Source organism: Apteryx mantelli, chromosome 1 (genome assembly GCF_036417845.1).
Source record: "Apteryx mantelli isolate bAptMan1 chromosome 1, bAptMan1.hap1, whole genome shotgun sequence".
NCBI lineage: Eukaryota > Metazoa > Chordata > Aves > Apterygiformes > Apterygidae > Apteryx > Apteryx mantelli.
Window position 1 is genome coordinate 172,952,493 of NC_089978.1, and position 27,875 is coordinate 172,980,367.

The following is a 27,875-nucleotide window of genomic DNA, read 5'->3' on the forward strand; positions in this document are numbered from 1 at the left end:
GATAATGCCAGGACTAACAAGATACAAAACCAGGCACAGCACACCCACAGCACAGCTCAGGCTGGGGGTTGAGTTTAAATATGGCTGCTGGGCCAATAGGGTGGGAGGCTGCATGTGTGAAGAGCCCAGATAAGGGGTGCTTTCCTGAGGACAAGCTTAGTGCCTACCTTAAGAGGCAGTTCAGACATAGACAAGGTGACCTTCACTTGGCTCAGAGGCACACAGTAAAATTTACAGCATCACCTGAGTGAATTAGGAACCTAAATCCTGTTTTCCAAGGCTCTGGAAACATGTACCTTTTCTGAAAATGTTTTGGGATGTGACTGTGGGACAAGACATTAGTGAGGGCTTTCAGGAGGAGAAGGATATTGCACCCATTGGTAAAGCAAGCACCTTCCTCCCTCCACCATGTCCTGAGTCAAAACGTCACTGGCCATCACCTGCCTGTTCCCCACTGGCCTGTAAAGAATCTAGAAAAGTCAGCAGTTTGAGAAACATACATCTTCTCTGACGTGTCTGGATGCAAGGGACATGAGGATTCAGGCTTACACGTGCTCGGTACTGACTTTGCTCATTCTTCATCATTTGTGTGCCTCAGAAAAACCCTCATAATATTCAATCACTCTTGTGCTGAAAGTTCCATGGTAAATGCAAAGATTTAACTGCTAACAAGTGGTTTAAAACCCTTTCATTCACCAGCAAAGCTATTATAAATGTATGAGACTCAGCTCAAAACACAAGAAGGTCTCGGTCTGCTTTCATTAGATAGGTACAGGAGCAGTGAATTTTGCTATACAGCAATTGATGAGCCATTTTGGTTTAGTGATATTATTATGGTTATCTGTGGGATATCAACATGACCTAAATTACAGTGTTACTCATTGGTACTGCTGTAGCTGAATTTGTGTCAGCATTTCTATGAGAAACCAGCTTTTCCATTTAAAAATTATTACTGTGCTGAAACTTGGAATCATATCTTATTCCTGGAACATTATTTTTTTCTCTTCTGCAAATTGAAAGTAATTTATGCATCTTCATCAAAACTTTTATTTAAAGCGAGAGTGACATACACATATACATACAAAAAAACATAGAGATTTGAGAGAATGATGAAAATAATGAAATTGTACTCTGGTAAAAATCAAGTTGTGGATCATCCAAGGTCAAGAGACCTAAGGAGCTGAATGCCTGTTTTTTTGATGACCCTGGTTATATTCCAGAGTCCAAAGCTGCATCTGCACTATTAAATGAAATAGTGCCGTTTTCCAGCACTAAACCAACTAGCATGGCCTGGTCACATCTCTACTATAAAACTATCCTTCTCCCCCTGCCCCCAACAACTGTATATGAAAATGATAAATCTCAGACCATGCCTAGGAATTGTTCAGTTTAATCTAGAATCATGCAAGAGCCATTCTAGCAAATTAAAGGTATCAACAACCAAGTTCCAGTGCCTGGGGCGCTGTCTGTCTGGTTTACTAGTGTACATAGAGCCAAAAGGGAGGCATGTCATCCATTTGCTTATATACAATCATTTTAAACTTGGTAGGGTCAATATTTTGTATGGATCTTTCCAAATATTGACAGTGTTGCTACCTTTCTGCTAATCTAAATGCTTTCCTGTTTTTTTTTTTCTTCAGACAGTTGTAATGCCTTATTATAGATTCAGCACTTCATGACAAAGTTGATGTCTGTCTTCTTCTAAGTTTGAACAACAGCTGACAATATGGAGTTCTGATCTGACGGAGAGTTTGGGGAGTTGCAATATTTGTTGTAATGTATTACTTTCCATACATAGATTACAAGGGAAGTTGCAACCCAGCATTTGAAGAGAGGAGGAAAGAAATTCTCTGTAGGTTAACTGCAGCAGGCATGCTGCTATTCCAAAAAGATGTAGCATCTTTGAAAATGCTATTCTGTTTTTCTCCTGTAATATATCCATATATACAAAAATAACACTGAAAAATTAGAAGGCTTGAAAAGATTATTGGGTGGTTAAAGGGATAGCTGTTGATTCCAGCTGTAGGGCAAAATCAGCTGATCAGTTAGCATGCAGACACACATGTATACAAACATAAATACACCTGGTTACCATGATATATCTGCCAAGTGTTTCCTGAAATCTGAAAAATACAGAGTTAAAGAGTCCCACTCAGTAGACAGAGCTCTAAAATCTATGGGAGATGAAGAAGAACAGTGAGAAAGTGGTGTATTCTCCTCCAACAACAGGGTGAGGGAAGTGTTGGTGCAGCTTGTCCCTTCTTGGGTTGGATGGAGAGCAAACTAGACCTCAAGCACTCTTGTGTAAATAAAAAAGAAGTCCATGAAAGATGGTGATTCAAACATTGAGAGTCTCTCTTAAATTGTTTCTATCCTTTCTAATGTCTATAACTTATACAAGTATATATGAAATCTATTTGAAAGCTTTACGTGACCAAAACCAAAGGGAACAACCCAGCGAGGACTCAGGTGATGAAACAATGGAAGCAGAAAATTGTCTTCTCAATTTTAATTGCCTATTTTGGCTTTTTTATTATATTTTTTCAAACACATTAAGTAAATGCAAAATACTTTTGGGGGAATGATCACGACTCTTTGTCTCCAGGCTTGTACATGTCATTTTGCTGTCTCTGTGATATTTCTTTGCAGACATAGGGCTGAATACTTAGCCAAAATAAGTTTGCAGAGATTTGCTGGAGCGAATACAGTTCAGACAGTTTACACAGAGTAAGGATATTACCCTGCCTGTTTATTGTCTTAGGTTATGACTTCAAGAAAGAAATTGAAAGGTTCACCTCTTATTTTACCACAAATTATGAGTAATCCCTTGTAACCAACATTATACATAATCACATATATCTAGGACCATTTCCTGTTATTTTTATTAAATTTACAATGATGTCCACTGAAGGGCTTACCAATCTCTTGAACGCTAATGTGAATTTTCTAATCTTCTTGAAAATATTACTTTATCCTTTCCTCTCTTCTTTAATCCTTCTCATGAGTGTTAAAGTAACAATCTGGTATTTTGGTGACATTTTGTGCATTTGCATTTAAAGAATTTAAGACATATCATAAATATTCTCTTTTAGTTGCTATTACTAATAAGATAATATATGAGAATGTAGACTAGGACAGGACCAATTCAATTAAATGGTGATATATTGATGGAGAGCCATATCTAAGCTCATCTGCACTGGCTTTCAAATTTCTCATATAAACTTTTAGAAATCCAGGCTAGTCAGGGATGTAATGTTTCACAGGCTAATAGTTAAAAGAAAAAGAAAAAGAAAAAGAAAGCTTATTTTTTTATAACATACTTGGCACAATGTGCTAATGTAATATAAATGATTGACCAATAAATACCCAATAGATAAAATTTCAGTAGATTAGCTTGGGACAAATGAGGCCCATCATGCATGACTGGAGGATCAGGCATGCATGACAGCAGGAGTAGGGCAAGAGGGGATTCAGTATTGCAAGGTTCAATAGCTGTATAATGATGTTTGATATAATGATAGACCATTGGTATTTCTGCTGAAGTGTCCATGACCAAAGAAATCAAATAATCTTTCAAAATATAGCTAATATATGTTTTATCTCAAACAAAGAAACGTTAAGAAATAATTTAGAAAGCAAACGCAAGTTCCAGATAGTATCTCACATCAGCATGCAACAGAGACAGATGTGTTGGGCAAACAAGCTACATATTTTTAGTGTCTTAGGGTTCGATTCAGCTGCTCACACATAGGCATCTAGCATCATTAGAGAGGTCCTTGGGTATCTGAGACCTCCTCAAGGACCTGGCATAAATAACAGGATTAAAAGAGATCTCTTTTTTTTCTACAGAGACAGCTGGGGGCCATGCTGGAGTATACACATACACTCCACACATACTGGCCACACTAGGGCACTTCTAACAACCATATGCCATAAAGAAACTTAAACAAGTCTTTAGTGTCACCATTAAATCCTCTCTCAAATGTGAAGTATTTGCCCTCTGCAAAATCTGAGTAGGAATAATCAGACGTCTAAACATCATGAATGGCAGGTCCTCAGAAATCCTTCAGAAAAATAGATTTTATATAACTTTAATCTCTCAGTACTTAGATCTTGAGTTATACTTACCTGCACCTGCTGGGAAAACATTAGCTGCTTAAAGGAATTTGGGAAGCAATGTTATTTGCTTGTTTTGTAATTTAATAGTCCTCAGTAACTCCAGATTGAGAATAGGATCTAAAGAGTTCAGGAAGAGACACAAAAAAAGAAACATAGGGTAGGATTACAGACCTGATTAGGACACAGATTTTTAGGTACCTATGTGTGAACTAGGTGTCTGACTTCCCACAAGAGTCAATCTAAGAAACTGTCCGTCTTGTAGATTGGAGATCCAAGGCATCAATTCAGGTGTCTAAATGTAGGTTTTGAGTGCCGTTCTAGACTGCTTAGATGCATCGTGCCCCTACTTCAGGACAGGACAGGTCTGCTTGAGGTCCTGTGTCATGCTGTCCAGCCCCATGTGACTGTGCCCCATGTGGACAGTCTAAGGCACCTCAGATGGCAGTAGATACCTTTGTATGACCAACTGACTGAAGCCCCAAGGTAACCAAATCCTGTCCTGGTGTCTGTGTTAAAGTGAGTTGAATCACTCCCTAGGCTCCACAACTCTATTTACTAGATCTCCATTGACCATAAGGAATGCTTGGACTCCTAGCATAAACATAGACATCTGTGTTTGCTGTCCCTCAGGAGCAAGAATATAAGATACAGCATTTGAGAACATTTATAAAAAGGATGGACTGCATCTCACAGGAAGGTGAAGGTAGTCTTAAAGAGGGACAAGACTGAGTAACTTATCATAAAAAATACCTTTTAATGGGAAATTTTATATTGTGAAACATTACTGGTAGTGCTATGCTGCCCATAAGAAAGCATTAATAGAGTTTCTCAACACTGCACAATTCCTAACACAAAAGGTATTGCATTCAGCATGAGGTAAATCCATTCTGGACCTCATTACGATGAGTAAAGACAAGTTAATCACTGGATTGGAATCTGGTGGTTGCCAAAGCTGACCATTTAATATGAGCAAAAACATATTTCCAGCCAGCATTTCAGAAGAACTGAATATCCCCAAACAGGAAAACAGTGAGCAAATTTTTCTGGGAGGAAAAAAATAGAAAAAAAAATAAGAATACCTATACTTAAAAAGAATTTATGAGATTGCCCTCAAATACCTGTCCTCCCCTGATTTTACTACCAAAAAAGACCAATTTTAGCCATAATCTTATTTATTTCAGTAGAAAAGTGAAATGCAATTAGAAATGAAAGAAAATAGAAACATATGAGACAAATGGAGAATGGGGGAATATGCAACATATAAAATAGTGTCTCTATGCATATTAGCAATGAGGCCAAAATGAAACTGAGTTGCACTGAAGATATAGACATAGATCCATAAACAGAGCAGCTGAAGATAGTCTGAGGAAGCTGAAGTTTATTATGAGCAAAATAAATCCTAGTAATATTATAGAACCACAATTAAGTAGACACAACACAATGGGTAGAATTAAAAACATAAAGAAAATCAATCATTATTGTTCTCTACATTGGAGAGCAGCAGATTGATGTACTTTTATCAGATGAGGATAGTGATGTTCTTTTTGTTAAGAAGTGGAAAAATTAAATAACATTTATAGTGGTAAATACTCTTCTATTGGGCTGTTAAAATAATTTGGACCTAAATGTCCTTAAGAAGCCACCAAAGAGATCTTTGGTTCATTTACAGTCCATTTTCATGAATTTGGGAATACCAGAACATCAGCACAGTGTTAGTATTCAAGCACTACAAATAGTTAGATGCTATAGCTACAAGCCTGTTAACCTGCTATCAATCCCAGGAAAAATAATATAAAAATCTGATACAGCATTCAGTTATTAATGAATTAAGTGACAACTAACTAAGGATAGCGGTAGTCAACTTTCTGGAAAGGAGATATTATCCAGCAAACCTTTACTTGTTAATGAAATTGTAGAGCTGGTGGATAATGGTGTGTATTGTCACAGAAGTAGATTTTTGCAAGGTGTTAGATTTTAAAAATAATACTGTGCAATACTGTTAAACGTGCATGTTAAGTGGCTCCCGAACTGTCAAAATTTAATGGCAAAGATAATATATCATCAAGTGGACATGTTCCAGCTGAGATTCTCATCAACAGGCAGAAGGTCAAACACTATGCACTGGTCATCTAGAAACACGTTCAAAGGCAAGGGACGCGTGGCAGCACACTAGTCAGCTACTTTCTATGTATAGCACCATACTACTATATTATTTTAGGCAAACAGTTGCAGATTGTAAGAACTTACTGGGAAACAGTGTCTGGTGGAGAAGCATGATACAACAAACTACCAGTTGCTTTGCAAAGGGTGAGCAGTTCTCACTCCTGGTGAGGTCTTGCAGAGCAGACTGTTCCAGGAGCTGCTGCCTGCCACAGTGGGCTAGCTACTTGAGAAGGGAAGCAGAGAGTTCCCCAGTACCTCCCAGTACTCACTGGGAGCTGTACAAGGTAGCAACTCCATTAAGTTTGTAGACCTAAAGATGCCTGGAGTTTGTGCTTCAAGGAGAAAAAGGATACCACTAGTGTACTGAGTGGCTGTTCCCTGGGTCTCTGTGAGGCAAGCAGGCCCTCCTTCCCATGAGATGTGCAACTGTCCCTCTACTTCTGGGTGCTGTCTGCAAGCACACATGGGAAGACATGAAGATTAAAACAGTGCTAAGTAAGCCTGACTGAACTGGCTGCCTTAAGGTCAGTCGCTACCGCATGATGCAACCCACTGCCTGCAGATGAGGTGTTGAATGCCCCGTCATAACCTGCCAGCCCATAAAATCAGCTTGGGCTGTTGCTGCTGCCCCTGTGAAGGTGGAATCACGGATGGCAGGTGGGACGGCTGCTGGGGAAGGGCGGGAGGAAGGTGAAGGGAGGCAAGGGAAAAGCACTGTGGCAGCAGCCATGGAGCCGCCCTCTCCAACCTCTTGTGACAGTGGCATGGATCTGTGGGTGGGACAGAGCAGCACCGTGATTCCCTGGGGCAGGCAAAGCAAGAGGAGTTCAGCAGCTTGTGCCTCCAGGGGAAGAGCAGAGTTCAGAAGTTTGCACAAGGAGAGAAAGGGGGTTTCTGGGTGGGAGCTGCACAGTTCCCAGAACCCAGGGCTCAGCCTTACAAATGATGGTCCTGGACCACCCCGGGCAGATAATTCTGAGGACAGAGTAGACATACTTGGATTCTTTGGTAACCTTTTCAAATTAAACACATTTTTAACAGAGCTAAATGCAAAGTTTATATTTGGAAAAAAAGAATGCAGATTACTCCTACTAAACAGATTTGAAAGCCATAACTCTGAAAGAGGTAAGAAAACCTTAAATGAAAGAGACTCAGAAATGAGGTCTTAAGACAATCTTGTCACAAAAAGCACTTGCGTGAATCTTGGCTGAATAGCAAAGAATGGAAGGTGTTTTCATTCTGTATAAAATAATGATGCATATAGCCATAGCAAAAGGAAAAATCTTCATGGACCAGATGGTAGCTAAGTTGCATAGCAGGAGATTTGGAGACCTTAGTCTGATCTTTTTCTTTTGTTTTATTTTATTTTCATTTTGCTTGATGAACTACTGGAAGTTTGAGAGGTGATTCAGCTGAAGAGTGCAAGTGTGTTTTAATGGAGGCACCCCTAATGGCTTCTTTCATCTATTAGGAAAAAGGGTAACAAGAACCAAAAGTTGCCACTTAAATTCAGACTTTTCTACAAGTAATAGACCTTTGCAAGCACACTCCCAAACTTGTAATGTCTTAGATCATGCAACATTCTTTTGGCCTTAAACTGTAGTGACCTGAAAGAAAAGACATTGCTAATGCTTAGATTAGAAGATGTTCAGCAGTCAATGATTTACAAGGAGGGTCTAAAGTGTTAGGTTATACAACCATAGGCAGTGAGCTAGTTCACTTTACCTCGTCCATCTCTCTTTCCCTATACATTATCTGTGCTGTTTAAGATACATAGCTGCTGTTACAACTTTTACTTGTAACCATGGCTTTCCCACAAATTCAACAATACCTTGAGGTCCTCTTACATTCTTTGCATTAGGTATCTTCTGAATAGGTTCGTATTCCAAAGCCACTTAAAGTTCTTTTATATATAGACCTGAATAACATAAATATTATAATACATAGTATAGTATAAGCACAAAGGAAACTGTTTAAAAACAGCAGCTTGCCTTCATCTGTGTAGTTCTTAACATGCAAGGGCTTTGATCAAGCTCTGAACTCCAAGGAATTTTGCCATCGACTCTTAAGCAATTTGAATCAATTTAAATGCCATCCACTACAAAAACAATCTGACAAGCAAAGAAGAGGAGGCTAACAGTACTGGAACATAGAAACTGTCAAGTTTGAATCAAAATAGTGAGTAATATTTCAGAACCTCAAAAACAAAGAGCCATCCTCAACTAAAATATCCCTTGCGGTCTGCTAATAGGTTGTACCACTGTTACCATTTTTGTAAATTTCCAAAGCTGTTATTTCCTTTTTAGGAGAAAGGAAAAAAGATTTGGATCACCACAAATTTTGTAATGCTTATAGTATGTGCTCTAACAATTTCCATTTAACACGTAAGTGCAGTGTAGAGGTTGAACAAATAAAATTTCGATTTAGAGGAATGGAAGTTTGCAGTTGAAATAATAAGCACCTACAGCACTCAGAATCTGGAACTGGGTTGTTTTTAGTGGAACTAATTTGATATGAGTCAGCCTTAAGTAATATTTCCAAAATGCTGCAGGGCTTCATGAGAACATTTAGCTAATTATTACTGGAGTTTTGAGCCAAAATCATATTTTTGTGTATTCACCATATGTAGGCTAAAAGGCTATATATCTGCTATAGGTATGGAAAACATCATACATTTGCAATAATTTATAATAAACACCACACCACCTATTTATAGGCAAAAGGCTTGCGGTAGGGTGCCCATGGCATAACCGTTCCCTTCAATGGAGATTTCTTCACCTTCTGTTGCAGTAAAAGTAGCATACCAGTTAAAATGAACTAGCCTTTGTTTCATCCTGAGAGTAATAAAAGTTAGACACACCTACCAGAGCGGAGAAACTGGCCTGCTCTATTTAATTTAAATTATGCATGAACAGTGGAAAAACTCACAACTCGTTTTATGTGACAATGTGAAAGGTCTTTTTCTAGGGCTTTATGCTTCTATGACCAGATATCCTATTGTTAATTTTGGGAACTCAAATCCCTTGGCTTTTAGGGAAATGACACTAGCTTCTGAAAAACTACTTATAAAAAATAATCATAATTAAGTACTGATATGGTACTTTGCTTTGTACCAGATGGGTTCACAAGTTTAAGGCTAAAAGGAAGCAGTTGGCTTGGGTAATGATTATTAAGTTTTAGCAACTTCAATCTTTTGAGAAATAAAGGATTAAAAGCAGATTGGGAAGGGTTTCTATTCATTCAGAAATTTGTAGAATTTATATAAAAGATAGTTTTACAGAAGAAAAAAGGCAGAAGAGATATTACTGATGAATGGACAGAGAAAACGGTGGCATTGTAACTCTGTGTTTGAAAGCTAGATCTCACTTACAGTGAAGTGATATACTTGCAGTGACCTCTGCTTTCAGATTCTTTCACTAAGACCCATCCAACTACTTGGCCATCTCCAGTAATGAAAATACAGCGTAACAGGAAAAGAGCCTTGAAGAATAAGAGGAACGTTTCTTTTCACACATCACAAGCTAAAGAGAACTAGAAGAGAAATAGTCCTTTGATCACATTTCCCCTTAATGAAAAATTAATAAATAGGAAACTATATAGGAAGAACAAACTGAGATGGCTTAATTAGAACACAGTTGCTGTAAAGGTGAAATTTCTATAATAACACATTAAGTAAAGATGTCCTGACTTTATCAAGTATGAAACATTCATAATTGATTTTGAATTTAGATGTCCTAGGGGAATTTACACAATATTTTATATATTCTGTGAAATTAGCTAGACTATGTTCTCATGCACCTTCATGGCTTTTAAGGATAGTCAAGGAAAATAGGGCCAGAAAAGACTTTTCTGCAGATGAAACTATTCCTGTATTAACTGGACTTTAGACCCTACTTGCTCCCCCAAACATAGGTTTATAATGCAAGTGTTTCATGGGTCAGAACAGAAGGATAAGGAAAGCATATAAAATGATGCTGAAAGGACAGTATTTAAAAACGAAGAGCAGAGAGAAGACAAAAAAATTATTAAGAAAAAGGGAAAATCTACTATGCTATATCTTATTCACAGAAGGCAGGTAATTCTTCCTCTTGACTGTGCAATTTATATAGCTAATTTAAAACAGCCAGCAAGAAGGAAACTATATGAATGAAAAAGTCTCAGCTGAACTTTATGTGACCAATTTTTTTACCATGTGATAATTGCAGAATATCATCACATTTATTTAATAATGTTTTTCTACCAGTTATGGAAGATATGCATGCTCTGTATTTCTGTTAATGGAATGAGAAAAAGGTTGTTGACCGGACTTACAGAAATCAGCGTAATAAACAATTAATACGTAAATATAGCTATGCCAAAAATAAACATGTTGGGCCTGGACTATCCTGCATTTGCATTCAATGTACAGTTCTATTTGCACTGCAAATGTAAAACCACAACTATTACTGAAAGATCATAATCTGCATTAATTTATTGTGATATTGATCTTGTCCTTCAAGACAAACTTTTAATCAGAGAAAATAAAACTAGTGTTTTTCCTGTGAAATTTTAAATTCGTTTTACAGACATCATGCTCCATTGCTCACCTTGCTGCACCCTTCTGCCCCAGAGAAAACTTCTGTATTGACTTAAAGGGCATTCAGATGGATCCCTTCCAGTATTCAAAATCTTTCCTTTTTTGCAGCTGGACCATTCACTGAATGCTCCTGCCTGCTGTCTCCTTTGCAGTTAAGGTTACAGTTTAAATTTTCCTTGGTCAGCTGAAACTAATGATGCAATTTTCAGATAAATATCATACTGCACATGAGAAACTTCATCTGGTCTCTGTTTATCCATATACTGAACAACAACAGCTTTGTCCACTTTCATATTTCTACTCCCTGATCCCATGCACACTTCTGCATCTCCTTATCTTAATTCACTGTGGTAAACTCACTGCTTTAAATGGGAGAAGTTTTCACATTCACCTAACCATTTAGCTGATTTGCATCATTCAAATGGTAATTATGGTCTGACATCAGCTGTTTCCCAACATGTAACTGGTTGTCCCACACCAGGGTGACAGGCATGACGTCAGAACACCAAAGGAATAAAAATCACTCCCTTAGGGCTGCAATGGCACGTGGCGCTCTTTCTTGAGCAAATTTGTTTGCATAACTGTGTTACTGCAGAAACGTAGGAACTGTGGCGCAGAGATCCGTAATCCTGCTGCCTCTTTCCCATTCTTGGTGAAGGGCAGAGAATCAAGGTGAAGGGCAGGGAATCAAGCCAGGCCCTTCCCTGTTCCTAGGGCCCCCCACTGGCCTGCAGGCTTGGAGGCATCAGCTGGCGGATTTGGGGTGAAGACAACATCCAGGCTCCTCTTTTGCAGGAACTTGCTTGACTCCACTCCTACCTCCAGCCAGCCTGCTCCTGTACCATGACTTTTCATACAGGTAGACAATTTAGTTCCTTGCATGGACATGCGAGTTAAGCCAAGACTAAATTTAGCGAAGAAATGGGTAATGAAAAGTCATGAAAAAAGTCATTTACTCCAATAAAGTGATATCAGACAAAAACAATCTGGGCTAAAATATGAGAGTATTTACACCCTTGTACCAACAATGATTACAGTTAAATACACAAGGCACTTTAAAATGTCTTGTGTATGCTTTCCATATGCGTATTTCACACTTGTCCCCACCCAAAGTTGGAAGAGAGAGCTTGTGTCCCATAAAAAAAGGAGGCATCCACCATCAGAGATAAGGAAAGGTTCTCATGGAAATATAAAGACCCATTTTAAACATTTAAACTCTTTTAGTGCATTAGTTTTTCCCAGCTAAAATAGCATTCTCATCCAAGCTGTAAGATGCATTCTTGAACGACATCCATGGAATAAGAAACAGACAACGTAAAGCTGAGTAGTTCCAGATTCTGAAAAGTAAGAGAGAGCTCTAAGAGCAAAAATGAACAAATGTTTAAAGTGAGCTCACAGTAACTGCTGAAAAATTGTTTCTAGGATGTGTTTTTATTAAACATGAATGCATTCAATCACCAAAGAAAATCTCCAGACCAAGCAAATTCCTATGCATTGTGGAAGAAACTTTGAACCCAGTATTTTATGTTGGGGAAAAGGTTATAATTCAAAGGTAATCCTGCATCTTTGGTTATGATTATTAAGCTAAAATTTTTATTAACGATATTTTATGTGGACATAAGGTAGTTAAAAAAAAGAAAAAACGAATGAGTCACTTGGCTTAAAAAGCACAGCAGCATTGAGGTCTGAGTGTTATTTGTTAGCTCATGTCTAGCAGTGTAAAATAAGTTGGGAAACAAAAGTCTGTTTGTAATTTGTTTTATAATATAACATCTTCCCTCTGAAATACAAAAATTCCTCGTGTAAGGCTATGGCTAGTGGTCTGAACTTTCTCAGGTCTGTGAAACACTGATCATTTTTCTCATCCCAAAGGAACAGTAGATGGGTTGTCCTTGTACAAAATATGGTATCCACCTGCACCTCATTACAGAGCTGCATTTTTGTACATGCCACACCACAAGATCACCATGATGACATAGCAGCTTCAGAGCACAGCGTGACTAGGGCTTTTTTTTTTTTTTTTCTCTCTCTCTCTTGTAATACAGAGGATCTGGCAGACGTTTACCTCCTGACACTGTTTACAGCATATATTGGTTGATACAGTCCCTTATTGCATCTGCTCTGGGAATTAAGGAAAGCAGCTTCAAGGCGGTAAGGTAAGTGCTGCTGCATGTTTTAACTGTAATGTTCAGCTATTTGAACGTAGCTGTAATGAGAACATGAAAACATGTCAGGACGAGTTTGCCAATTCGAAAATTGAACACAAATCAACAGTTGTTTAGTGCATTTGCCTTCTCAGTTTCCTTAAAACAACCTCACATGTTTTGTGCACCAGCGTTGCTCTTTTTTACATTCTGTGCTGTTCTGCTTCAAAGGAAGAAGTGGATGTATGGTGCAAAGAAATTTTTAAAAGGCTACTCATTCTTTACTTACTCATTCACAAATCTATTAGTAATAGCTCCATACCAATCCTCTTCATTTTTTAAGTCATTTGGGCTTCATTTTACAAAAAGACGAGGTATAGAGATATTTAAATAGTTAATCAAGTAAACAGTGAAAGGAAAGTTAGAGGTAGTTTGAAATTTTTAGTTAATCGTTTTAAGACACATTTTAAATACACTCTTGAAACTTTTTAATATTAGCTCTTATGCATACTGTATACTGCAGAATTAGGATATATTTAGTTTAAGGCTAGTTGAATGATATTTATTTATTTATTTATTTATTTATTTTATTTCATGACAACTTTAGAAACAGAGTAGTATAGACCAGTTCCAAAATAGCTTGAATAGTTTGTCTATTCTACTGCAGTAAGTATTTTCCTAAATTTGTGGATTTGCCATTTAGCATGTTCTGGCAGGTTGCCTAAGTAACTTCACAAATGTTTTCACAGATATTTCACAAAAAATCTGAAAAGAACAAACGTAGGTAATTAGTTCAAACATGCTTATGTTATAAGATAAGCATGCAAGAATGTAGCTGATGTTATCTTTTGGATTCATATAATTCACTGTAACATCCAAGCATGTGTGCACAATTTACTTACCTTTTACTCTTTTGACAGAGAAACACAGCTGCACTACATGTTCACTTTACTGTGCTATTTTGTCACACACACGCTCATAGGCACTTACATTACAGAACAGTCATCTACATTTTAAAAAGTTGACAAAATCATTCAAAAAACTGTATTCTAACTCATTAAATTACTTCCAGGGTCTTGCAGAGTATTTTAAATGTTGCAAACTCTTTAAAAGAACTGCCAGCCTATGAAATCTGTAATAAAATTAAGCATTACAAATATAATTTGAGACCACAAAAGCACTGGAATTTGAATCTAAAATAGGACATTTATGCTACTGTATCCATAGGACTCTAAAATGATGCAGATGTGTAAAAATATCACTGTAAGGCCAGAGAGTGAAGTCCAAGAGGTTGGTTTCACTGTGTTTTATACCTGGGAGTACAGAAGCAGTAAGTCCTCCATCCCTAATGTTTAGCACCTAAATAGGGTCAGATTTTGAGCTGAATTGTATCAGTGCAGCTTCCTTGACTTCAAAGTACAGTAAATAAGCTGTACTTATTTATACCAGTAGGGGACTGAAGGTTGATTTAGTGTGTTTGCATACAGTAATGAACAACAGACAAAGAAAACCACACTGATAACGCACATTTCAAAACTTCCCAATGATTCCTCTATCCTATAATTTCTAATTAGGCAAATAGGACAGGAATAACACCGTAGGAAAGGTATGCAATTGTCCTCTCTAGTCCAAGGTCAGCAGTTTAATATCCAGCAGGGGGACTTTGTGGTTGACTGGCTGGAGATAAGATAAGATGATTTTTTAAAAATCTATGTGCTGCACTGCATGAGATCAATAGTCCCTGCTTAGAGGTGCTTCAGTTGAAGATTATTAGCTGGCTAGAATATGATGTGGCTTTTACCAAGTCAATAAAAGCAAGGAAATTTAGAACAGGGGAAAACTCTAGCTGTTGCTCTGCATTTTAACACTGTGTCCTCTGCGTAACACTAAATAATAACCTATAACAAGACTAACTTATTCTGCTGGAGGATTGCCTGGATCTGAGATGAACATCTGGTGATCTGTTTACAAGCTGTGCATAGATACTTTCTGAAATTATTCAAGAACAAGGGGGATTGTAAGAATTTTCCTAGCCATCTTACTCTTTGAACTGAGCTCAAGTATACTGAGCTTTGCCTTTCACCGGTGTAAATCAAAGTAAGCTCATTGACTTCAGTGACACTAGAGTGAGTTATACTGTCCAACACAGCATCCATCTAGGTTGTAAGAAATAGCAGCAAGACACTAATCTTCACAGAAAAATGGAATGTGTTCCCTTAAAAAGGAGAGACCACTTATATTGGACCTCAGCATAGGGGCACTGAACATCCTTTTGCCATATGTGAATTAGAAGGCCAAATATGTGAACCAAGTGCTTTATTGACCTACTGCTTTAGAATGGTCGCATAATACAATCAGCACATTTATTCTTACATGGATACAAAAAAAAGAGAATCTGTGAGGCCATTCACATTACCTGAAGTCCAGTCATTTCAGATCCACAGTAGATCCATATTAGATAGAGTATAATCAGGCACACTTATGCAGTGCTGGGTGTTTGGCAAGTCCAGGAGGATACACTGTATATTTATATTAGCTTCTTCTTCAGCTGAACACAAAACTTAATGGGTAACCATAGCATGGTCCAGGAGAAGTAGACACTTCAAGCTCCTGGTGTCTTGTAACTTTCCTGGCTTTTCTGAACTTATGCCAAATCACCACATGTTATTCAAACGTGAGGCATTTCAATATATTAGGAATAGCAATGAACAGCTGATAGAATTTGAATGGCAAAACTGCCTCTGAACATGACCTTGAGCAAAAATGAAAACTCCTCTGTGCCAGGGTTAAAAAACTTGGATTGTTTTCCTTCTTGTAACTTAATGAATGGCTGCATAATGATGTTAAAAATGTGTTACTTACTGCATCAGAATGACCTGCAATTTCACATTACAAAGGCAGATTAAAATAAGACAAGGACTGTAAATTTACAGTAGTAACAATGCAGTACTAACAGACTAATACTTTTTTCTTAATTAGTAACTTTAAATGGGAAGCCTGAATTAATTAGATTTGAGTCATAATTTTTATATGGGAAATATTGCAAAAAAGAGAAAGATTCAAAATTATAACTTTTTTTCCCCTTCCACCATACAGGGACGAGACACATTGCAAAGATGATTCTAAACTCCCTACCTGTCTGTCTGGTACTGATTAGCGGCATTTTTTGCCAATATGACTATGGTCCTGGAGATGATTATGGTTATGATCCTTTCGGGCCATCTGCAGCAGTCTGTGCCCCAGAATGCAACTGTCCTTTGAGCTATCCTTCTGCAATGTATTGTGACAATCTTAAACTGAAAACCATTCCAATTGTACCAAGTGGAATAAAATACCTTTATCTCCGAAACAACATGATTGAGGGTATTGAAGAGAATACGTTTGATAATGTAACAGACCTGCAGTGGCTGATCCTAGATCACAACCATTTGGAAAATTCAAAAATTAAGGGAAAAGTTTTCTCTAAACTAAAACATCTGAAGAAACTTCATATTAACTATAACAATTTGACTGAAGCTGTTGGACCACTCCCCAAAATGCTGGATGACCTGCAATTAAGTCACAACAAGATCACAAAAGTCAATCCCAGTGCACTTGAGGGGCTGGTGAATCTGACTGTCATTCACCTCCAGAACAACCAGCTGAAAGCAGAATCTGTTTCTGGGGCTTTTAAAGGCCTGAATTCACTTCTGTATCTTGACTTAAGCTTCAATCAACTTACAAAGCTACCAACAGGACTGCCTCACTCCTTGCTCATGCTGTATTTTGACAATAACCAGATCTCCAATGTTCCTGATGAGTACTTCCAAGGTTTTAAAGCCCTGCAATATTTACGTTTATCCCACAATAAATTAACAGATTCTGGAATACCAGGCAATGTCTTCAATATCACATCACTAGTTGAGCTGGATCTCTCCTTTAATGAGCTGAAGAGCATCCCAACCGTCAGTGAGAACCTTGAAAACTTCTACCTCCAAGTCAACAAAATAAACAGTGAGTTAAACTTGCATATTTTTATTGACAGTTATCATAGTCAAGATGCTAATGGTGGATGTAAGTATCTAAAAGGGCAGTTCAACCAGTCTGAAGAAAAGGTCAGACTGTTAGCACATTGACATTTCTTTGATTATTATTCAAATTATTGTTAAAGACAGTCATTTCTCTGATAGTTACCCAACTTAACGTTACAGATGGGCATTTCTAGCTTTTATAATACATAAGCAGGATGACTTGTGGGTACTATTGGTCAGATCCTCATCTCATGTAAATTGGAATAACTCCATAGAAGACAACTGAGTTGTTTTATGCAGTTGAGGAAAAAGAAAATGTTTAATCAGTGCTGTAGATGTTCAGAATTTTTAAGCCAACCAAAGGAGACTGATATCCACTGCAGATCAAACTACTATCTGTAGCCATTCAAAAAGCTGGTAGTGAAAGTGCTGGAGGGGAGGAGAAAAAAATCATAAGGGACCAGGCACATGGCAGAGTGAAAAAGACACCACAAAGCAGCTGCTTTATTCTCTTTCCTCTCTTTCCTCTCCTTCCTTCTCACATGCAGAATCCCTCCAAACCCATCCTGAAATCCTGAAGAGCTGCCCCTACTGTTTCCTCTTTTCATTCCCATTTCCCACATCGCATGACCAGGTGGCAAGCTTGTCTCCATTCAATCGTGATTTGAAAAAAGTTCCTTCTAAAGTCAATTGATATCACACCTTGCATGAGATCATGGAAGTCCACAAGGCAGAGAAATTTCTAGTGAGACAGGGCTTTTCCTAGGCTGTTTTAATCCTGAGGTGGGAGCATCTGTCCAGCATCTACTCTCACTTCAGAGCCGTTCTGGCTATTCCTCAGTCAGCTGTGGCCCCGAACAGAAAGGCAGTACGCATCAAACGTCATATTTTTTCTGCAGGAGGTCTTACATCATTGTTATGACTGAAATAAACTAAACCTCCCAAAATTCTGTTTGCCTACTGGTATCCATCAGGGGACTTTCCTAGGATATCAGTGTTAGATAACAGACTTAATTTTTCCATACTCCATGCGGACATAGCCATTGCAGCAAAACATTTTAGTGCAGGTCTTGCTAGAGAAATGGAAAGACCTTTTAAAATGTTTTTTATTTACTATGCTTCACATTTTCCTCAATGTTATGTTTTTTTTCATATTACATATCAGTTTCTCATTTTGATCAGGGAAAACAACAGGCTACTACTACCCACATGAAGCAGCAAATATAGCAAGTTGTGGAACCCCATCACTCTCCCGCTCCTCCTAAAGAGTTAACAATAACGATGTTTAAATTCTTTTCACTTGATAACAGAACTACCACTTTATGAGATAAATGAGGCAATTCTTAATGCTTACAGTGGTTGTGTTGAGCCTTCTTTAAGATATCTAGGCACCAAGTTTGCTTTTCATTCATATTTCCAAGGACTTCTGAGCAACCGTGACAACAAATGACTTTTTCAATGACACCTGTAATTCCAGAATACTGATCATCATCAGCAGGTGATGGTGTGGGGAATAGGTGTCCACTGGTTACTTCTGCACTATCTTTGCTTCTATATCAAATGACGTCAGAGAATTCTGATTTACTGTTTTTGCTTATCCAGAAAATGTGGCAGATTTTCATAATAAATTTTCTTAAGTCTTTAATTTCACAGGCATAGTATTGTGTTCCCTAATATGTTAATAAACAATGAGTGACCAGATTTTGTTAGCAATAAGCATTTCAGTTTAAGGAGGAATCAGATACAAGGAGAGCAAAGCCTTTGCAGTTCTTGAATTATTATACCTGACCTGGAGTTCTGAGTTGACTGCATTGACCTTTGAGCCTCAAAAAACAACTTTTTTTTTAAATAAAATATTCTCAGTTGCCAGAGATTTGGCTAAGAATGACAAGGCCAACTTTCCTTCTTTACCTTCACCCATGTTATATGTGTACTGTGAAGGAGAAACTTCTGTATTAGGGCTAATGATAACTTGTTCAATGGTTAAAAAGGATATTGATCCTTCAGATAATGCTTACATAGCCTGAAGTTTTCAGTTATACTGAAACCCCATATAAATATACTTCTGCAGAGTTCTTTATTTGTTGTTGTTTGCCTTTTTCTCAGATACCTTTAAGTATCTTCTTATTCATCTCAGAGCCTATCTGTTTACTGAGGAGGAGCCACCTGAGTCCAACCTTTTCAATATTACAGGAAAGAAAAGGAAATATTTCTCCAAATTATTGTCCATGGATTTCATCCTGGGCTTGCTACAGTCATTATGCATTGCCATACCTCAAAAAATACCTATCTGAGAAATGTTCTTATTTGAGTGGCTTTGAGCTTGTTGAACAAGGGGTGATGAATATATGCATCAAGAGCTTCATAACACAGTCAGCTTCATTTCAGTGTGTTCTGCTCTCATTGCACTGTGATGTGAGGAGCAGTGGGCACGGAGGATAGCAAAGTAGGATGCAGACAAATTCAGAATAACTCCTCTGATCTCTAGCTAATAAATCAAAGCACAACTACCATATTGCATGTAGCTGGGTATCAACAGCATAGTTCATCAACTGTACTAGATAGCAGCTGGATATATAAGCTAACATAGGATCATGGAAGGCGAAATACCTTTGCTCTCTCCAAACTTCAAGTTCAGAATGTCTAAAATTGAGCCTTTTTTTTTTTTTATGTCCTATTCATAGCAAGTTTAATTTGGGAATCAAATTCCCTGCTTAATACTAAACAATGGTTTGTTCCCATGCTTTACCATGCCATTAGGATTAAAAGTGTATATATATATGTATGTATGTATTATGTATTATGTATTATGTATTATGTATGTGTATGTATTTTGTTATAGATTTGCCTAGTCCAAAAGACACTCTGCAGGATGGAAAAAAAGTATAGAAATCCAAAAGGGTCAGTGATACAAAAACAGGCTCCACAGCCTGACTTCTTCCTATTTCATTTGCACTTGCAAAGGATTAATAAAAGATTTATTGTTTTCATATGAACCCCTAGCAATAGAGATACTACATGAATGAAATATAACAAGAAGGAAGGTGAAAACATCCTGGAGGACAGTTAAGGGGTCACATATTCTGTTACAGCCCACTGGCTGGATCAATAACTGTAGCATAACTGTATTTATTCTAAATGGAGCAAACTGTGGGGGTGCATTACAGCCTTTTATCTGGCTCGCTCCACCAATCCCAAGGTAAATTTTTACCATGGTCTGTGCAGAAATGACACAGATATAATCACTATGGCAGATGTGAGCACAGACCAAGGATGACTATGGGGTTGTAGATCCTGTTTGGATTGCCCAGGATAGTGCATACCTAAACTAGGAATGCTGGCATGGTTAATCACTCAGCTTAAGGCTGCTTACGCTCCTGATATACAAGGGATATAGTCTTGCCTAGCATATAGTCAAAAATTGATTCTGCCCCCAAAATGAGGATTTTTGTGCTCCCATTCTGTTCTATGGCCATGTGAGAGCAATGTGTTCCTGTTCATAGTGCGTCACAGGGCATATGAAAGATTGGGAGCATATGAGAGGTGAACTACAATTTCAGTGGAGTACCAGGCCATGATTTTAAACCTACATGTGTTGTCTTTTCACAGATTATTGTAGATTTTCAGATATTTGGCATTTTGCTAATATATCAGAATTTCTTATAGTGACAGACACTTTTAGTGATAAAAAAACCTGTTTAGATGAAAATCTTTTATCCAGTCTGTGTTACTATCCCTGTTTTTGGCTTATGCAGGAGTTCTGTGCTGGCATAGTATAAATGTCACACTAGTGGCAAAATTCCAGGTTAATCACCTCTGAACTTGAATCTTCTTAACTCACAGTGACATTTTAGGAGGAACATCTGTAACGCCAATCACTGTGATAAAGGAGGAAGTAAGATAGTAATGTATATTATGCAACAATACTCTAATAGTCTCACTGATTGCAATTCCTGTACAGAACATACAAGTTCTGCACGTACAGCACTCTAAGTGTATTCACAAAACCCACTTACCTTATGCTTTGCTAGTGGAGACTGCAATTATAAAACAAACATTTTTAGTATGCTTCTAACAACTGGCAATTATATGCACTGTATAATAAATTAATATCCAAATGCAAACACTATGAACCAAGTATTGGAGCTTGGACACTGAAGTCCTTGGCTGACTTCACTTGACTTCTGTAAAGACTAGACCAGATTCTGCTTCCAAAGTGGTGCTTCCAATCTGATAAACACTGTCTGCACAACTTGTTATTTTAGTAGCACAGATAAACAGCATCGTTTGCATGCATGAAGTTTACATAGTTTAAAAAGTTAAGCATCTACCCAATTTGTATATAAATATCTTATTTTGCCACCAAATGCTATGTGGTAACAAATAGAATAATAGTAACAATAACAAATTGGTAACAATAAAGAGAAATGAGTAAGTAAATTTAGAAACAGCTTTTTTTGAAAGCATGGCCTTCAACAAAAATGCTTAATATGATCATTTTTTTCACCTGAATGAGGAAAAAGGAAAAAAAATCTATATTTGAATTCATGTTTGTTTGAATGCTGATAAATTACACCCAAACTATTTGCAGAAAAGTAGACCTAAATAATTAATTGTATAATCTGTAGGCCAAGCAAATGAGTTCAAAGTCTTGGGAATTTGTTTTCAGTGGTTAAAAGGGAAGACATTTGAAATACATTTGAATACATTTCTCTAATGCACATTCAAAACACCTTATTTTGTGAAAGCCATGCAAATCTTTACCCATTCTTCAACGTCATAAGTCTGTCTCCACCAAATTACCTAAGCTTTCATGCTTTAAAGAGCTGCCTATAGAGATGGGTGTACATTTGTACTTGGTTCACACAGGCCATATTTTGTCATTGACAGCAGATGATTCTAGTGCCAATGTTGGAAGAATCCCATTGAAGTTAAAGTGGTAATATGAAAGATAATTCCTCTACTTCCTTTTGTATTACAGCAGAAAGTAGTTCATGACAAGTTTTCTTAGATGAGTTAATTAGTCACACAGAAAATATAGATACCATGGTGTTTGCAAAAGTCCATAAATTAGGACTGACTTAGGAGGGGGTATGACTGGGATTCACTAGGACATGTGCTTCTGATTTTGAGAACCCTACCCTGATTTCTCAGAAGACAGTCAATCCTCTGCAACATAAAAGCAACTGAAGGTGTGAAATTTGTCAGCATACCGGTGAATAGGTTCCCCGGCAGGAGTCCCTTTAAAATATTTTGAATTTGATCAATATCAATGGGCCTAAGAAGAGTGAGACTCTCACACTACTTCTCTAGCACTGACGGTGCTTTTCAATAGACCAGTTCTCTGTCTTAATCAAAGGAAACAGAGATAAGAATGAAGGACCATCTTGCAGAACCACACAACCTGGTATGCAGGGAATATTAGATTTATTCGCATATTTTATCTCTTTTCCGCATGACAGAGGTGTATGATATATATGTATGTCTGCTCATGTATATTAAACACAGAGTTTGTCTACCTCATTTAATTTCTTGCTGACAGTTAATATTTCAGCTCATAAGATGCAAGACATCATAGTTTTCCATTCCAGATCTGCCTGGTGTTACGGAAACCAAAAAGTACTTCAGTGAATAGAGGGGGTATACAGCATGATATACAAAGTACAATAACTATTTCTAAAAATATTCTTTACATTTGCGCTTACCTTCTAACCCTGCTGTTCTGGAAAAGTGCAGTTATACAATTTTAAATGCACAACTCCCTCCCCGTCCTCAGCCCCAAATTTCATTTGGAAACTAATAAATCAAAACAACATATACAGAAAATACTTGACACAGACACCCACTGGATTGATTCTTCATAAGAGTAATGCCCTATGCTGTTTTCAAATTTTCCTGAGTCATTTCATCTCCTTCAATTTCTTACATAGCACTAATTTTCCTCTTCCACCATAATATACTCAGCACAATCTCTTCCTCCCTCTGCAGCCCCAGTTCCACTGCTTATTCATCTTTTCTTTTTTTCTAAATGACAGATTAGACCTCTAAATAAGAGCTGAAGTCTTAAAAATCAGGTGGGTACTGGGAGCATGGAGCACTTGAAAAATCCAGTCTTGAAATTCTGAACATCTCGTAATTAACGATAAGACCATCTCCTCACACAAACCTCTCAAATTCCAGAAAACTCATGAAATTACATCAGTGGACACCCAAAATATTGAAAAATAATAGAATAAATTCAAGGTCACAGTCACAATTTCAAAACAAAAAAGAAAGAAAAATAATTTTTTTTCCTGATTTGTTAAAAATTACTCATGCTTTCGCTTATTCATGTTTCCTTTGTGTTTCAGAGTTTCCACTGAGAAGCTTCTGTAAGGTTGTTGGACCATTGACCTATTCCAGAATCACACATTTGCGCCTGGATGGAAACAATCTCACTCGGGCTGATCTGCCTCAGGAGATGTACAACTGCCTTCGGGTAGCGGCTGAGATCTCATTGGAGTGAGGCACCTCGGAGTTTCCGTTTGCCTTCTAGGGGTCGTAACTATACGAATTACATCACAATAGCTCTTTAAAATTAGGATGTGCCTTAAAAAAGTGTCAATCTGCATATTATCCATTCTGTTTGTTAATATTTAGCATGCACTTGGCAACCTTAAGGAAATATCTTTGTGCATATTTTTACAAATGATTGTATTTAGGAAGTACAAGAATGGCTTGACTCAGCACAAGATAAGCCCTCATCTGGCCAGTAAGTTGAGGAAAAACATTCAATCTTGTAGAAATCTATGTCCATGCATGCAGTACATGCCAGCCAGTGACAGACTTATGTGGAAGTCAGATGGGTTTCAGTACAGTGCTGAGCAGGATGGGCTAGACTGTGTAAATACAAGATTCTCCTGCAAGCAAACAAATATTCTTAATTAATTATTCATGCCTTTCTCACATTTTTATCATTTAAAAAGGAAATAAAATGATTTAACAACATAAAAGCAATTTAAAATGTATGAAAAGAAATTTTAAGAGCCTGTGAGAATTAGGAATTAGTGGAGTAAGTGAAATATAATAGGGAACAAGAACCTTTTTCAGGTTAAAAAAATTGTTTATTCTTCTTTTTGTCATACTTTCATTTAAACTTTCATGGCAAGATTTTTATCCATTACTGGTAGAACTGTTATTTCAAAATAAATCATGTATACAAGTATTTTTATTCAATTACTTGCATGCTACTTTTAACCAGACTGTAGAAGATAAAACATAGCAAATAGTATTGTTGTATCCATATCATTGTCAACTATGTTTCAGTCTTTTATAAATTGAAAAAAAAAAGTTCAGGTTAAAATAAAACAATCTAAGCTATTATATTTTGCAAAGTCATTGCAAGGTTAAATAAACTGTTTTCTCTACTTTCTAGTTTCAATAAGTTTGTAAACATGATTTTATATACTCCACTGCATTTGTGTTTGCCATTGAGTCCATGCCTTATGAAGTTTGCATTATGGGAGTCATAGCACTGTGAAATTGTCCGAATTAATTTGCCAGCGTTGTCAAAAGAACAATGAAATTGCTCAGAAGCCCCAGGCAATGAGTAAAATGCAGCCCTAACCACTCAGGACAGAAAAATACTAGTACATACTATCTGGGAATGAGTTGTCCAAATATTGTCTGCGTCCTGGAACTCACACTAAAATAAATGTGCCAGTAACTGAGAGCCATAAATGGCTTCCTTGCAGACACACACTATCCCATGGGTACTGCTTTCCCTTCAACTACTAGACTATTAAACACTCAAACAGAAACTCTTCTAGTTTTCATAGCAAAACCAGAAACTATCACCTCTAAAAAAAAAAAAAAAAAAAGCCCTGTAGTCAGCACATTGACAGCTCCAGATGCTCAGAATCAATATGCAATTCAGAAAAAAATCTGAGATTAGAACAAAAGGAGAGATACAGGAGAGAATGGAAATATTTTCCTCCTCATTTTTGTTTGACATTTTTTTACTTCTAGAATTCATAAGTATTACTATTTTTTTTCCAAATACAGTAAATTAGAAAATAACCTTTGTTAAAAATAAGCTAGAATTTTCATATAAGAATAAAGTCTAAAAGCTAGGGCTTTCTAAAAATGTCTAGTAGAGTGGGAATCACTATGGAATGGTTAGAACTAGTGAAGTAGTCGCTTTATACAGGTTTTTGAATCAAGATTCATGTCTGATTACTGAGGTAGCCCTCATCATTTTAGTGGTAGATTATACTTCTTCTGTATTTCTTTGTCTGCCACTATTGTTTTATTTAATACTGGGACTGTCTAGCATAAGTATAGATCATTAATGAGAAAACTGAGAATTTAATGCACTTTCTTGGTTTCATTTTTTTCCATCAAAGACCTTGAAAATATTAACTAGACTCAAGTAAAGATAATGTTTTCACATTCTTCTTTGCTAAAATAACAATTTAAGAAATCTCATCCCAAAATATTTAATTTAATCTAGAATAGAGCCTAGGTCACTGTAACACAGGAGAAGTAAGGAGTGCGTGCAAAAAATCTCAGAAAAGAAAAAGACATGGGAAACAGCATTCAAGTCTTTCCAAAGAGATTTTAATCCAGCCATTTCCTTCACAGGCAGATACACTAATCCCTAACCTTTGGAGCACAAACCGATACTGAAATGCATCACCACCTAGCTGTGATCTAGCAACCAGGACAGAAAGTTTTATATGTTTTCATTTGGCTTGAGTAAGTACTTTGCTCTCTTTATGCAACATAAAACAGTGTGAACAGTGAGACTGAGAACAACCCAGCCCAGAATAGCTTAAAACTTGTTGGTGAGGATACTGTTCTTCAGATGGATAATGAAGTTTCAAATCCCATTTAAGCAGAGCAGCAAGTTGGACTTGGGCCTCGACACCTCTGAGAAACATATGCTAGGACTGGATAAAATAAGGAACCACTTATTCCTCCCTGGCTTTGTGAATCTAGCCCTCATTTTCTATTTTTCTAGCTGAAACTTCTCATCACATTCAGATAACATATCCATGTAGTCTACACAATGACGGAATCTGCTTATGCTACAAATAACTCATCCAGAGATGTTCATGAGGCATTTAAAGTGCTGTTCAAGGGGCAGAGTAGAAAGAAGCCCTCTGTCAAAACAGCAAACAATACTAACGACCTCCCTCAAAAACTGGGGAACCTTCACCTTGCTATAAACACTTGGACAATTAAGAGAAAATGGCATTTGGCAGTAGGTTTTTATCTTAAACACCTCTCTCTTGTGTTTCAGGGGGAGTCCCAGGGAGTTAGGGGAGAGAAGACAATGCACGGTTTGCTCTCACTGTGTTAGAAAAATCTGATGCAGTGAGGTCCTGCTAAAGGAGAAAAGGGACACTATACTTCTTTGGTTTCATGTAAGACACAAACACATAGGTTTCTGCTTCTGCATTAATTAATTGGTTTAACTCTCTTCAAAGACTATGTAAGTTTCCAATCTTCACATATCCTGCAGAAACAGATATGCAACAGTAGACATTGATTTTTTGTTCTCAGTTTATGAAAATTACATAAAATGTTTTCGAGACACGGGAAGAAATGTAGGCGTTCGGGAGCACTTAACATTGCTAGAATCTTGTAAATTGAGTCACTGTAACTTGCAACTTTCTGCTTTTTCTGGAAGAGAAGTTGATGGATCTTGATTATACAAGCTTCAGTATTCTGAATACTGAAATGCACGCTATATACGTCCCTGTTCCCACTTAACCTGATTATATTATAAAATACTTTTATGCACAGGTGTGAACATGTAACTTCAAAGTAGGCAGACATGAATTGATAATAAGACAGTCTCAATAGTGTGGAGACAAAGGGATAGGTAAATTATTCTGAACTAAAGTCTGTTTAGGGCTACATAATATGCTGCCTATGGAGTAGTTACACCATTTACTTACAATACATGCCCCTCCTTCTTTCCACAGGTTGAAATGGGTAATATTTACCATGACATTTTCATGTGAAATTTCATATGCAAGAACTGACAACAATCAAGATGGTTTGAAAGAACAGGAATTTGAAAGCAGATGTAAAAAAGAAGGATGTATGCTCCTAATTTCAAAAAAAACCCCAGTATTATGGAGACAATATACAAAAATCAATAGACAAAAAGCTCACCAACAAAAACTCAGAAATTGGTCTGTATGTATTCCATGCAATCTTTCACAAAGATTGAGTCACCTTTCAGATAAATGCATTGCCTGATTTAAGAGACCTTTTTTTATATTAGACTAAATTATAGAAACTCCCCAGAAAGAACAAGTAAAGAGTCACGTCAATTCCTGGAAATATTCTGGAAGCATAAAACCTTCATGCCTTCTACTGCTTTAGAGACTATTTAATATTCCCCTAATCAATCAGCATAGTCACATGGATCAAAACAGTTAGTCTGTGAGCAATGGTTTACTATGGGTGTCCTTCGTGTGCAACGAATGCAGCAGGGTCCTGTCTCCACCCTGACAGCAGCGTTTGCCAGCGCTTTCTGCCTCCTTTGTAACCTGGTGTCTCAGCCGCTGTGGTGGAGGGCAGTTATTGCAGTTGCAGTACTTGCACGCTCAGGAGCAATGCCATTGCCCCTCATCCAAAGAAATCGCCCACTGAATACAAAATGAATGAAAACAGCTGGATACAATAAACTTGACAGAACAGTTCAAAGTGACAAAGGAAACCATTATGGCCAGAGCTTTGTGTTCTAGGCTATGTTGTTCACAAGGGGATTTATTTACTTGGAGTCTTCTGCACAGATTGGAAAACTGGAACTAAAAGAGAGTGAGAACTGGGCTTTGTTCAAGTTTTGTGTCTCATAGACAAAATGAA

The 27,875-nt window shown here is 37.3% G+C and overlaps 1 protein-coding gene across 1 annotated transcript; it reads left to right on the forward strand.

Moving 5' to 3' along the window:
• The first annotated feature begins 12,744 nt into the window (after positions 1 to 12,744).
• LUM (lumican) lies at positions 12,745 to 24,418 on the forward strand. Its single transcript, XM_013947442.2, has 3 exons — positions 12,745 to 13,014; positions 16,099 to 16,995; positions 23,363 to 24,418. The coding sequence occupies exons 2-3, from the start codon at positions 16,119 to 16,121 to the stop codon at positions 23,515 to 23,517; spliced, it is 1,032 nt and encodes a 343-aa protein (XP_013802896.1). The 5' UTR covers positions 12,745 to 13,014; positions 16,099 to 16,118; the 3' UTR covers positions 23,518 to 24,418.
• The last annotated feature ends 3,457 nt before the right edge of the window (positions 24,419 to 27,875 follow it).